General features: G+C 38.8%; 1 protein-coding gene across 2 annotated transcripts in view; it reads left to right on the forward strand.

The window, feature by feature from the left end:
* LMO3 (LIM domain only 3) overlaps positions 1–15,112 on the forward strand; it is a 62,681-nt gene that overhangs the window by 3,155 nt on the left and 44,414 nt on the right. The window contains exons 2-3 of one of the 2 annotated variants that reach the window (XM_065886931.1): positions 1,274–1,340; positions 6,521–6,734. In XM_065886931.1, coding sequence (XP_065743003.1) covers positions 6,529–6,734 — 206 coding nt within the window. In that variant the 5' untranslated portion in view covers positions 1,274–1,340; positions 6,521–6,528. Of the gene's footprint in view, positions 1–1,273; positions 1,341–2,373; positions 2,533–6,520; positions 6,735–15,112 lie in introns of those variants that run through there. The other variant, XM_065886930.1, reaches the window with a different exon arrangement.

The following is a 15,112-nucleotide window of genomic DNA, read 5'->3' on the forward strand; positions in this document are numbered from 1 at the left end:
CAGTAATGGTGGAGACACTCAACCACTCTTTGACCAAGTTAGGCTTAAAAACATGTTGCTAGGTGCCCTTGGGTTGTTTTCCATTCTAGTCTGTGAATTTTAAATTGCGAGGAATTCAAGTAATTGCAGGAAGTGTTCAGCAGGGATGGGAGAGATGTTCAGTATCAGTTAATGGGGCAGAAGTTCACAGTTTGGTTCTTGGGCCAGAGGAGGAAGGGGAGTGTGGCATCTCCGGACCCAGCTTGTGTAGCAGACCTGCCCTGCGGAGCAGCGACTTCGGAGAGTTCACTAACAGAAGTCAGAGAACCGGGCGACTGCAGCCACATTTCTTAAAGGGGAGGGTTGTGTGCTTTTCCAGTGTATTCTGGTAGCAGTTTGACTCCCTTGCTTTTATTTTAATTTCCATAATTGGCAGCTTCAGAACTGGCACTGGAAGACAGTTTGCTTTCAACGTGGCTACCTATTCCAAAATGCCCCTGTTATTTTAGGAACCCTACCGTTTTCCTCTGGAGCTCTTTCGCAGGACTTCTTTTGGACGGGTCCAGGAGGTAGGCAGGGTCCTTCCCGGAGTCGACTCCCGCCGAGGTCACTTTTTGTGCGGAGGGGGGATTGGGGGTCGTCCCCAGCGTTTGCGAGTAGCATATGCGTGGGGTTGTGCTGACTGCACTCGCAGGCTTGTACATTTTCACCCTGGGAAATTAGCAACAAAGCCCTATCTGTCTTGCGGCTGCTTTGCACTTTCCGAGGGCGGCTGTACTTGACTGAGCTGCAGAACGGGCACACGAGAGCGAGCGAGCGAACGAGGGAGGGAGGGAGGGAGGGAGGGAGGGAGGGAGAGAAGGAAAGGAGAGAAGAGGGGAGGGGTGGGGGGCGAGAGGTAAATAGTCTTAAATCGGAAGGGAGCTGCTTCTCTGTGGTCTTGACAAGCGCTGCCTGGGCTCCGCCGGCTCAGTAATAACGGAGTGACCTTTTCTTTGGCTGTATTCTGTCTGGCTGGGAAGGGATTGCATTTTGCAGCTGAGAGCCGGGGCTTCCTTCAGCTCGGCTCCTGGCGTGCTCCTGGGGTAAGTTGTCTTGAGCCAGGACGGAGAGAGACAGCCTCGGACTGCAGTTGCCTAAAAGGAGGACACCTGTGGCTCAGATGCGGTCAACACCATTACTTGGCGGATCCTTGAGGACCTCATTATTTTAAACTTAAAAAAAAAATAGAGATTCCCTCCCCCTCTTTTTTTTTTTTTTTTCAAAGCAATGCTTCTTTTTGACCTTTCCCAAGGAGAAGCGCTACAAAGCAGCCACTGTGCTTTCTGAACGGCCTCCCCCTGTATCGCTTAATTGAGAAGGTAAGTGCAGCAACTGGGTGTACACGCGGCGGCTTATTTGTGGTGTGTGTGTCTGCGGGTGCGCGCGTGCGTGTACGGATGTGCGGATTTTTTTCTTCTTCAGCCTCTCCTAATGAGGCATAAACTGGAGCTGCAGCCCAGCTCCGCACTGCAACTTTCACTCGGGCTGCAGCTCTGCTGAGACCGTTTTGTTTAAGTCATGTGAGGCTTCATTATTTTTATGATGAGACGTGAAATAGATGCGGGCGGATGTTGATGGAAGGAGGGAGAGCAGAGCGGCTGCGGCGCGGAACGTCTCAAGTACGACTCGAGCGGATAATAGTCAAAGTTCACGAGGAACTGCAGTATTTCCACAGCCCCGACTCCCGAGGAGACAGGGGCTTGAGAGAGTTTGGGAGGAGATGTTCGATCTGGCCCGGCCCGTAGGAAGGAAATTCAGCCTTAGGTGGTTCCCGACCCTCCTCCCCTTACTTGCTGGAATTCATCACCCCCCTCCCCCAGGAGTTGAAACGACCATTTTTGGGTTCTGGTGGCCACTTCTGCCTCTGCCCATTCTGCCATAATAACGAAATACCGTTCCTACGAGATGGAAAAGTGACTGTCTGCGGGGGGAGGGGGCGCTTGGGAGAAGTGGCGAGAAGAGAGAGGTTCCGTGGGGCAAGGTGCCTCTGTCCTAATAGGCTGAGATTCAAACTGCTGCGGCACATTTTTATGGGGGCTACCCAGATTGCTGTTATGAAATACAAGTCAGATTTATGATCTTTTTCATATTGAACATGATATGCTATGCTAACGCTGCATGTGACAGTTTAATCAAATCCATTTGTTACCACGACGCTAAAAGGGGCCGCTGGGATTTTAGGATTACGGGCAGAGTTAGGGAAGCATGTGGCTTTGTCATTCGCCATCATTTTGCACACTGCCACACGGCGAGGGGCTCCGTGTGTGCGCCGTGTCTCGTCTGGCCGCCCTCGTCCTTTCCTCCACCCCCCGCGCCGCCGCTCCGACCCGCTCCCAAAGTGGCTTCACAATAGTCCGTCCTCCGAGGTGTAGGCTGCGCACCAGGTCCGCACTTGAGCTAAAACCGAGAGACCCCCTTCCACTTCTACCTTTGGGCTGGGCGCTCAATGCGAAGCCGCTGCAACTCAGGCACGCCTAAATCAACTCATGCAGAAAAAGGAGAAAAGTTTTGGTAAGGTTACAATCTATCATAGATGCACTTTGCCGGCGCTCGGCACTCTCGGCTACTCCAAAGCCTTCCTGCTCTTCCGCTGCTTTTGTGTCTTTCGAAAAGATCCGAAATATTATTGTTGTAACTGCTTTGAAAGACTGCTGCTTAAACCAATTAATCTTGCTAGGTGCAACAAAAACTGCTACATTCTTTGCAAATCATCCCTGTGTGGCTGCAAAGACACAACCACAAAAGGCTGGAGCATAAACTCCTCAAGGGATTCTTTGTTAGAGTGTATGTATGTTTCTTATTTTTTTTTTTTTATTTTGCATGTGAGCTGCATCAAAATTGAACTCAGTCTTGCAAATCTCTTGTTGGCCTTTGCCAAGCACTAGCACTTTGCTGCCATGGTAACTGTAATTAAACTGATAAGAGTGGAAAAATGTCAGTATCTCTGAGCCTTGCAGCTGCATTGGAGAAAAAGGGAATCAAATTGGTTCCCAGCTCCATTGCTCAGAAAGGGGAGGGGGGGTGGTGGAAGGATGGGGAGGGGGGTTGGGAGTTGAAGGGGCAGAACAGTTAAGCAGCTCCAGCGCCTGAGATCTGGGGACATCTATTTGCATTGTTGTCCCTTAGGGGGCTGCAGCCTGTAGGGATGCTCTGGGCCAGTGAACAGAGAGAAACAAGCTTTTAGGCCCAATCCAGTTCTCCAGTCCGGGCTGGGGGCTGGGGAGAGGATGAAGATGGGCAGGAGGAGAGAAAATCTTTTGTTTGGTACCTCTTGGCAATCGAATGGCCGGTGTTGGCCAAATTCTTTTAATCTGTGTCACTGCTCCCAGCTGCAGAACCTGCATTCCCATTTTCGCATCTTCCTGAGGCACCTCATCTCTGCCAACCCCCTTTATGTATTCCCTCTTCCTTTTCCTTCTCCCAAATTGTCCTCTGTGAATCTTCCGAAGGGGACAAAATGTTTTCCATTCACTACGTGTAGTTAGTCCAAAAATATGAAAGACTGGGTCTAAGTGCTGCAAACCTTTTATTATGATTATTATTTTTTTAAGCCCCTGTGTGTTGTGGAGTTGTGGTTACTTTGTTGTGTTAACTACTGAAGCTGAGACTGCGCGGATGAATGGCACAGAACAAGGGAACATAATGGAGGCAATCAACCGTTAGGCTGCCTCACAATGCAATCCAGGCAATTAAAAGCTCACCAGAGTTTAAATGAAATGGTTCTACTTATTTCTGCACACCACACTGCACGGGCTATTATTTATGTCTTTTTTTAATTATGATTTCCCTTAAACTGTCAAATAACTCAGAATGGCAGGGTCTCAGAGGCAGTAAGAATTTCCCTCGGAACAATTTACATGCCAATCTAAAACTAGTTATGAGTCCTGATGTGCTATAAGCAACTTGTGAAATGTTTCTCAGCTCCGAACACATAACTCTACCCAGATGCGTTCTGCCGGATGCTGAAGAGAGGCTGCCGACTGCTTTATGCCTGTTTAGGTACATGGCAACTTGGTGACTACAAAATAGTTCTTTTTTCTACAACTGTTAACTTGCAGAGTATCGAAAACATTTCCTTTTCAAGAGCAATGGGATGATGTTTTCTGCAGGAAGGTACCAGGATGGAGCAGAAAATATCAAACTCCTTCTACGCCCAAGGCCAGACAGAGTGTAAGAGTTTCAAATATTAATTGGCCTCTGAGTGCTAAATTAAAATGTCAGCACAACAAAAACATTTTGTGAAGACAAGCAGGGTAGAGTTGTCCCAAATGTTGGTACCCCCTGTCTTGGTTGCGAAGCATTGTGAATAAAGATAGGTGACCTTCCACGCTTGATGATGGTAACACAACTCAGAGAAACAGAGCTTAGCTACAACTAAGAAGGATTTGGACAAAAAATTTTCAGCTTGATGATATAAAAAAATAATAGCCTTATAAATTGGATAACTAGACTAGCCACTGTTAATACATCTCAAGATGTTTTCAGTCATGAAATCCGGAATGTCATTTAGTAAATCACAGTCTCTCCCTCCCCCAGGTAGATAGTTAAGAGGCACCTGGGTATGTTCTGTACTGTAATTAATGGGATTCATTCCTTGTGGAACCTTGCGAGAAGATGGTAACTAGTTCTGATCAAAGACACTTCATTTGTTAGAAGTTCTAGAGAATGAGATTTAGCAGAGCTATCAAGGGTTATGATTAATCTACACTAGACCCTGAGCTCCTTCAAAGAAAAGGAACAGAGAGCCGGCTATAGGAATACCACCTGCTGTTCTGTACAAATCCAGCTGCTAGTCTGCAGCTCCGAGGACCACGGCTCTGCATCCCATGCAGAAAGAGTAGCTACCTTGATGCCTCACTGCCAGTCCCTGCTCCATCACTCTATCAGAGAAGTTATTTTCTAATGGAAGTTCGACATCGTAACACTATTATGTGAAATTCATGTATCATTTGTAGCTAGAAAAGTTATTCTGCTGTGAGGGTACGGTGCCTTGACGTCTCTTAACAGTGTGATTAAAAAAGAGAAAGATTGTAAAGATAATGAAGGTGCAGGCTTCATCATCAGGCATCAGAGGAAACTGAAGAAGGTTTAGCTATTTTGGAGCAGGAAACACACTGAAAATGCTCTAGATTAGAGCTTGGCATTTCTTACTTGAGACTGTTTCAAGTGCAGGCATTTGGTGTCTTGTGTCATTCTATGTTCAAGTTTAAAACTTTATGCCTTAGAGAGGAGGCATAATTTAGCAGCAGGATCTCTGGACTGTAAGAAGACCACCAAGTCTAGTGCTTACCTGTCATTCAGCTTTGAGCGAGTCCCTTAACCTCTCTTAGGCCTCTGTATCATAATTTGTAAAACGAAGGAATTTGGAATCGAAGTCTACAGTACTTTATACTGCTTGAAATGAGTTATTTGGTAAATATGAAGCTGTGAATAGTTGGTCCAGCTTTTTTAAAAGCTGGGTATTTGACATTTAGGAGAGAAGAAACCCAAAGGCAAATACCCTTTCATTGAAAAAATTTCAGTCAGGTTGTAACACCCATAGAACTCAGCTAGACTCCTTATTTATGATGGAGATATGTCTCTAAAAATATATAAATGTCCCTATGTCTAGTCTAGTATGTATGTAATATAGGTATATAATATATATTTGCATATGGATGTTTGGGTAACCTTATATATATTTAGACTTTGTCTTCTATTGTCTTTTCTTTCCTTTATAAAATAAATAAGTGCATGTTTATGATAATAAATTACATAATCCTATAGTTTAATTTTATATAAAAGCATGTAGTATATAGTTAGGTAATCTGCCATTAGTAGAAGCACTGACTGATGCTTGTGAGTGCAAGTACATTTAAAAAATTTTTTAATACTTTGAAATATCAAGGGCACAGGGGGGAAGTCTTTGGAGGCAAACAAGTATTATAGCATTGGTGAGCTTTTCGGGAGACTGTACTCTGCTTAAGTATAAACATCTCTACTGCTAAGTGAGGTTAGTGCATCCCATAAGGGTGCACTTTCCTTCTGCCATCAAGCCCGTGTTAAGTGAAATTTTTAACCAATAAAGGAAAACTCATTTTTGACTTCTACAGCCTGTGCACAGACTACTTTGTTAAACAGCTTTCTTTGAGATTGTTAGCCATTTACTCATAGTTTCTCCCGAAAGGAACTTCTTTATGTAGAAAATGGGGACACTATAAAATTATTTAATATTACTTAACTTCTTCGTGTATATAATATCAACTTACCAGGTGCAACATGAATTCTTTGTTTTACCACTTTATAAGTGTCACTTCGTAAATGGTTTAACAAGGGCTTAGCAAAGTTTGAGACTCTTCTGTTTCCAAAATTTAGTTTGATATCTGTATGGCCCTCAAAAAGAACGTCTAACACCCCTTGAAAAAGGCAATCTGAAATATTTAACTTGGTGGAGGTCTTTGGACATCTTCTGCTTCTTTCTTGGAGTCCCAGCTCTCTTGTTTTTCTTGTCTCCCTTTAGGTATACAAATGCTCTCAGTCCAGCCAGACAACAAGCCGAAAGGTTGTGCTGGCTGCAACCGAAAGATCAAGGACCGGTATCTTCTAAAGGCACTGGACAAATACTGGCATGAGGACTGCCTGAAGTGTGCCTGCTGTGACTGTCGTTTGGGAGAGGTGGGCTCCACCCTGTACACTAAAGCTAACCTTATCCTTTGTCGCAGAGACTATCTGAGGTAGGAATTAGCCTTGCACACCAGTGATGACTGGATTCCTTTTAAAATACCTTTGTAAGTGTCTTTGTGGGTTTCATTTCCTTCCTACTAGCCTCTATTCCTGAAAGGTGTCCACCTAGCAGCCTTCAAAATGCTGCCAGGTGCCTGTTCCACAAATGATCGCTTCAGCAATGGCCAGGAAAACCCAATATCTCAAAGTGTTCCCATTTATTTGCCTTACCTGATGCTCCTACCTGGGGATAGGTTAGTCCACTGCCTGTATGGAAACTGCCAGTTCACATCAAGGATGTATTTGGTAGAAAGCAGCATGCAAGATGTTTTATTCGCACAAAAGTGACAAGGTCAGGCTGAGTATAGCACCAAGTAATTCAGCGATATTTCTGTTTCCGATTTGTCAGAGAAAGTCAATTTGAAACTCTTAACTGGCATTTATTAGTAAGGCGTTTATCGTACATTGTTGAAAACTTTCCCCAAGTGTGAATACACCTCCCTCCACCCACCATGGCATTCCAGGTGATCTTCGCAAAGATAGCACTGAAAGTCGAACAGCCTAAGTCTTGCCAGTAGCTTTACGGAAAATAACAAAGTAAAGACCTCCATCATTATGGGGAAATGATAGCCACTCTCCAAACGGTAAACATCTGAACGGTTTCAGGACAACGCAGATGTTCTTGCTTCTGAAGCCATGAAGCAGACTAAACTTGTATCCTAGCGTTTAGTACTCAACACATGGACTGGTATTTAAGAAAAATTATTTTGCTTTTCAGGGAATTTTGTGACTTCATTCAGCTGCAAATTACTGATATTAACAAAGTAGGATCTATCAAATTAGAGAAATGATATATGGCATCATTTGGGTTTTCATATTTGATACAATTAATCATTTTTCTAGTCTGACATTGATTCATTTTGAATTTTTTTCCCTTATGAAACAAAATTTATCAATCAGCAGTAACTCCTTGGTCATTTCAGGAGGTGTTTTCTAGGGAATTTGGTGCTGCTTCGTATATAATTCAGTTATTTTCAGTCCAATTCAATGTTTATATATAAGAACATATTGTTTGATGAATGGTCATTACAAGAGGGTGAGTCCAGTACTGTTTATCAGATTCTACTCTCTCCCCTCTTAGGACCGCTTCATCTGACAGCCCCCTGACTAATTATAACCACTTGCTACTACTTCTCTGTGTTCCAGGGGCACAAAATACATGTAAGATGCCAGCAATGGGAATGGAATGTGACTATAGGCAAGGAGTTCCCTAACGAACACAACTAATCAGAATTAAGCTATTCCGTGAATTCTTTCAGGCTCTATGGTCTTGGAACTTCCCTCTTGCAAATAAAAATTTCTCCTCTGCTCATTGTGAATTAGAGCCTGATTTCGACATAGAGTCTTTGTATTTGCTTTTAGTGACTTTGCTTCCTACTTTTGCTTTATCTTCCTAACCAATAGCCGTGGGCTTTTGGACTCTGTCTTGACTTTTGTTTACATTTGCAGTATCTCCAGTGGATTCATGTAACCAAACAAGGAGTTTATATAGTCTGGGCAAGATTAAAGTGTTCTAATAAGCAATAAAGACAAAAATTAAGTCAAATTTAAAGAGAGTCTCTTGAAATCTCTGGATATTTTAAAATCAGAAATGTAAATTTGTCAATGAAATACATGTGTGGTGAGTGAAACTGTTTTGCAGTTGTCTACATAGTAGAGAGCAGAGAAAGTAACCTTGTGTTGTTTTAATCTTCCTTATGGTAATAAAAATAAGTTGTTCAACTGGTGTTTGATAGTCTTAAGTGTATTGTTGAAGGGAATTTATCAAAATAGTTTTCATCTCAGAAATCTTTATCTCTAAAAGAGTCTATATGTTGCCTTTTGTGATGCAACTTTTACTTGATTTCTGATAGGCTCAAACTTTTAATCTTGTTACCTTATTTTTAAAAAATCATACTCTTTCAAATTTAAACCCTGTTCCTGATTGCCAATATATTCATTTCTCAGAGTACAATTTCCTCTTAAATTGGTCATTACCACATTAATGGCCAGTTGTTATGTTAACAGCCTAAGGGTTGTTAACATTTCAAACTAAGCTGTTAACAGCAAGCTTATCCCTTATTTAAACTGAAGGTTTTGTTGTATATAACGTGACTTCCTTGGCAAGGAGTAATTCATCAACACTTAAAAATTGCAGAAGTGAAACGGGGAAATGGTATGTGTGTAAAACACCATGTTATGTGTTATAGATTATGCCGCAGGTGTGGTATTTAGTTTTATGTGGAAAGTGTGTATCTCAGTGAAATTATGTCTATGTTTAAAAGCATATGTCTGATTGGCAAATTAAAATAGTCTGATTCTGTATGTCGAATAGGCAAATACGTTCAGGCAAACTTTATTTACCAATTAATTTCTTTGAATGGGTATAAACAGGCATTCAAAAATGCTTATTGGATGCCTGCTTTATGAGAGGCATGATTTGGGGTCACGGACAAAATTTAACTAAGGGAAAATGGGAGGTGCACCTCAAACTGTTACTATCTAATTGTTTATTAATTACACAAAATCTGCAGTATGATCAGTGAACAAGTAATATTCTGTGGCTATTTTCCCAAGCTTTGAAAATAATTTTTCTCATTTCCCTGTTAGTTCAGTACATTTCCTTCTTGTGTTTTGCACAGCCAATGCTTAACCATTTAAATCCTATTAAAAAGTAGTTTAGTTTGGTTTCCGGGTCTTCGGATATTATGTAATATCTTTGAGGCACAAACGAGCCATAAATAATTTACAGGTTTGTGTTTCTCTGTCTAAATTACTAGGCATCTAAGTAAGAATATGGAAAATGATAAAGAAAGAATTGCTTACCTGTACCAGTAAATTATGGGTTATAGATATTATCCTGGGCCAGATAATTTTTCATATCTAGAGAAGAGTGAAATTTTTTTTGCCAACTGTATTTAACTTCCTAGTTAACTTCTCCTTCCAAAAGCAAACACAAAACACACTTTTGGGCTTCCCTGGTGGCGCAGTGGTTGAGAGTCCGCCTGCCGATGCAGGGGACGCGGGTTCGTGCCCCGGTCCGGGAAGATCCCACATGCCGCGGAGCGGCTGCGCCCGTGAGCCATGGCCGCTGAGCCTGCGCGTCCGGAGCCTGTGCTCCGCAAAGAGAGAGGCCACAGCAGTGAGAGGCCCGTGACCGCAAAAAACACAAAAAAAAACCACACTTTTATTGCTGAACAGTGAATCTTGAAGCTCTAACAGTTTATTTTGCCTTATTCTGAGTAGTGATAGTGGTGGCATGTTTTTACAAGTTCTTTGAATGATGAGTACAAGAATATAAATCATAAGATATTTTCTTTAGGGTATTAGAAGCTATTACTGCAGTAAATTTGATTTTGCTCAGATATTTTTTTCTCCTTTGAGGCACAATTAGCTATATTTACAAAAAAGAAAAGATTTTTACAGTTCGTTACTGAGTTTCAAATCTTAACAGTTCCCTTTCCATAACAGGGCTGATATAATATCTTTTACTTTTCTGGAGAATATAAGATACACCTGTCTGGTGAGAGGGAATTTGCCAGTTTTTAAGATTGCTTTACATCCTCAGAAATTCATTAGAAAAAGGAACAGAAAGATTGATTTTTTAAAACTTCCTCTATTAAACACGCTTTCGGACTTAAACTATGAAGTTGGTCTGCCCACTAATATTTATATGCCAAGACCTAGAAATGAATCTGTTAAAAATGTATCCAACACATTTATATTTTTTTTATTTTTAAAAGTTGTTTATGACAAAGTAGATATGGAAGTATCTTTGTGCCTTGAACCAGAGAATGCATAAAGAAGATTAGCAATTACTGTGTAAAACTAGTCAAGGTTTAGTAATGATGTTTACAGGACTATGTAGCTACTGCTAAACTAGCATTCTGATTTGAGTTTGGAAAATATGAATAAAGTAGCTATTAATGTATCATCAGTTTTAGAATTAAGATTTTATGTCAAGTGTTACAAAGTCAGAACTAGGAGATAACAGCAAAATACTTTACTTCTCAATTTGGAGAGTGTAGAATATCAGAACTTACCAGTTAAGCTGTTGGACCATTTTTGTCAGTTTTTTAATTTAAGCCTGCGTTTTCTTACTTGTATATTTTAAGCAGTAAGTCGATGAAGGCTGTATCTTGTATCTCTGTGAATGGTGTTTTACCAGAGATTGTACTCAAAGCTGTTTGCTGTGATACTTGCCATGGAAGCTGCATACAGCTCTTCTATATGAGAAACAGAAAACGTCTTATATAAAATTTGATGCAATTTGCTATTTTTATACGTGAGGATGATTTGTTTAAAATGAAAGTACTGGGAAAGAACGATGCTTCATGCTCTACCACAGTTGCCAATTAACAAAAAGGATTTGAAGCTTCTATGCTGATTGCAAATTTTATGTGCTTTAGTATAATAATATGATTTTACAATACAAAATTAAATGCTACATAGAGCATTAACCTGGCTATAACTTTATTTCACACTGATCAAAATTGGTACTTATAAATTTTTATATAAGGTTAACTTTATATTAGTACATAATTATGGCCTTAAAAGTAAATACAAATACATTATTAATGTTATTTTATCTGCCAGTTAATCGCACAGATTCTTTCTTAATGCTGACTGACGTGTTCATTCTGTTTTTCCTGCTCTGTCATCTTTTTAACATTAGGCGGTTGACAATATCTCCCCTGGAAAGCAGTACATTATTATTTGAAATATAACCTTTTATTGTTTTAAATTCCAAAAAATTAATCTTTTATATGGAATGAAACTCCTCCCAAATAAACTTTCTTTTTCCTAAGAGCTTCATTTGAGCTTTCTTAACACTTTATAATAGTCATAACTTTTATCATATTTAAATGTCTAAGCTCCTCTTAGTATTATGAAATATTTTGGCATCTGAGTGTATTAGACTCTAGGGTCTCTGAAAAATACTGCCATATTCCCTGTAAATTATCTTACCTTATTTATAGCTTTATAAAATATTGTAATTTTAAGTCCATTTTTCTGTTTATCGTAGGAAAGCATTATTGCATTCTATTTCAAACATTTTAGACTATATATCGTTCGTGGACTGGTACAAATCAGGAGTGATAATGTTGTTTTGTACAGTACTTTGGGAGAGTGCCCCTTGCTTTAGGAAAAAAGGGTCAATCCACCCTAGACTTCCTGAGCAACAACCTCTGAAACAATCTCTGTTAAAAATATCCTATCTATCAATACATAGAGAAGTTCTTATTTGTAAATTTATCTACAATATCTGTCCTTAATTCTGTAATACACCCACTTTCAGTGAGTGAGTATTTAACTAATTATTTTAGTTTTGTGCCTTTTTGTTTTGGTTTGTTTTATAGACTTGAGATATTGTCACTGGAAATAACCCCCACCAAGAATATTAGAAATACAGAGAATACTTCACACTTGTTTCTATCTCTTAACTGTTTTTTATCTTTCCATAAAGCACGGAATACTTCAGTCAGGATAGTTTTTACGCATAAGATGGATAAGTTAGACATACCTGACTTGGCAGAAAAACATTCTGTTCCTACAAGTATATTTAGGATTAAATGCATCCGGAAGAACTACATTTGAGAATTGCCAAAGCTGCTTATTTTGCACTTTACAAATACATAGAACTCTGGGAAAGAATCTCTATTTTTGGTTGCTCTTAGAGTATATCAAAGTAAGCCAGCACTTCATTTATAAACTCACCAATAACTTCCATTAAGTGACTAATAATAAATTTTAATGTTGTTTTGACTGCATAAACATAATTTATTAAGGAATCTCATTTTAAAAATATGCTGAAAGTAGTAATTTTGTAAATGGTTTTGATGCATATATGCATTGTAGAAATGTGTTATGTAGTTCAGTTTTCTGCCTTACATAAAAATTATATAGGCTTAAAGAAGAATTGCACCAGCCAAAACGACCACAGTATTTTTTCTCATTACACTGTGAGTCATTGAAATATTATTTTGGTATTTGGTTTGAAAACATTTCCCAGTTCCCATGAGAATGTCTTCTATCCTTCAAAATCATACACTGTAACCTCATCCCATCTTCCAAACAGACACTAGCTAACATTTCTCACTTTCATCAATAATTGTTAAAATATATGAATTGTAAATATACAAGATCTTGAAAACAAGGAAAGTAAAAATAAAAATAGCAATATTCTATCAATCGACCAGATAGCTTTTTAAAACAGCATTTACATTAGCCATGTTTCTTTAAAAAGACATTTTCCTTTCCTTTTTAATTTTTTAACTGGTTTACATAAGCGATGACTCCTACTGATTCATGGCATTCCCCTTTGTAAGCAACTAAAGAGATGTAGGTGTATGTATGCATGCTGCACATACGGATGTTAGAACCTGTACAACCTTAGAATGAGCATTGACTTTTGTCATAATTTACTTTCACCAGATCACCATAGTTTGGCACACTTTGAAACTTGTAAAATTCAGATGCTTGATGCCAGCTAATTCCTTAGTATTGTAAACTATAGCACTGACTTATAGAGTGTTCACCATTCTAAGAGAAAAGACAATTTTTTATAATACTGTAGAATGCCTAAATTTTTCTCTTGTGATTTTTATCACCCAATTCTGTTTCTCTTAGCTCTGATACTGTCTGTTCCATTTCTGTTTCTACCATCATTGCATACTTGTTTTGATGATTAACTGTATGTTCCCCTTTTCAAGGTATTTATAAGAAATTTACTTTGCAGTGAAAGTTACATTGTGAAGCCAGAAATGTGGCATTTAGTTTTGTTTCTTATCTTAAAGCAATTTCTTTGGCTTATTGAGGTTTTTTGCCCCTTATTATCCATATGAATGGATAACTTTTCCCTAAAGGAATTAGGACCTAAACATACCCTTTTATTATATTCATCAAACATATTTACTATATTACAAACAGAGTTACTATAAATCCCACATCAGTCACTTGGGCATTCACCTGTGCCATTTTTACTTTCTGCTCTAGACTATCAAAGCTCCTTGATAGACCTTTTTCTTCTCAACAAAAATTTTTTAGTTATGTAAAGATTCCAAATCTTTTGCTGAATTCTTTTACTCCATACTGTTGGTTTTTTATGATGCAAAATTGTCTAGCTGTGGACTTTACTGGTTTAAAACAAAATCACACTTGAGATAAATAATCATCTCATAATAGTTAGATCTCTGATTTGAAGTTGGAAAATTAACATTAAGCTGCATGTATTAAGTTAGACTCTAACCAGCATGTGTTGTTATGATTCAACGTAATATTAAAAACTCTCCAACTGGGCTACTGGGAAAATAAAAGACTCTTAAGAATTCAAAGATTATGTGCAGAGGAGTACACCAAAGCCATATTTAAGTAAAATTGTTATTACAAATTCGGTAAAGCATTGCCTACAGTAAACCCATCCTATTAATAAAAACAGAATATCAGTTTTAGTAAACATAAATATCAAATATGACATGGATTAGTAATGGGGCAGGGAATGTCATAAAACGTGCTGATGATTACATATAATAGTAATCTAAATACCACCAAGAAAAAATAAATCCCCATCTCATTTATGCTGTGGGATCCCAACATGCAACTTCAAGGGGAAAAAGGAAGTTTTAGACATCATTAGTTTATTCTGATTTCTGAAAACTTTTAAAACAATGTCATGTTTTTATTATAGCAATTCTAACAGAGGTGCATACCATTTTTTAAACTATTCTCTTTTTTTATTTTTAAAAGGTTTTAAAATCTCTTAAGTAATGTCCTTTGATAGATTGCTCACATTTCATCAAAAAAAATAGAATCAAGACTGTTAACACTTTAAAATACTTTATGGCATTGAGTGTGATGCTTATTTTGTGTTTATCAACCACACAATAAAAACAAATTCTGACCAACAGCTGCATATTAGACTGAATAAGATAAGTGATTATTACCTGTGCCTTTTCTTGAGTGGAAGGGGCTGGGGGTAGATAGGTGAATGAAAAAACAATCATAACTTCTAACACTAAAAGTGAGTACTGGTTTCAATGGGCAGGTTTATTTAGTTTTGCAGGCGAGAAGTTCAGCTTTACTATACTATGAACATAATTTTAAAGCTTGTAAGTATTACAAGTGAATATCCACTGAGAGATGTCTGTGCTTTGGGAGATAGAAAGAAATAATACAATAAGTTACTGAATTGTCTTAAAACTTAGCAAGTAGTATTTTCTGTGGCCATTGATTAGGAAAAAAAATGAAAAAGGTTCTGAGCTACAAGAAGCTACAAGCTTCTTTCCACAATGTATTCTTGCTGAGTGGATAAGACTGGGGTTTATATTTATGATTACATGCTTTGCCATCT

The sequence above is a fragment of the Phocoena phocoena genome, chromosome 11 (genome assembly GCF_963924675.1).
Source record: "Phocoena phocoena chromosome 11, mPhoPho1.1, whole genome shotgun sequence".
NCBI lineage: Eukaryota > Metazoa > Chordata > Mammalia > Artiodactyla > Phocoenidae > Phocoena > Phocoena phocoena.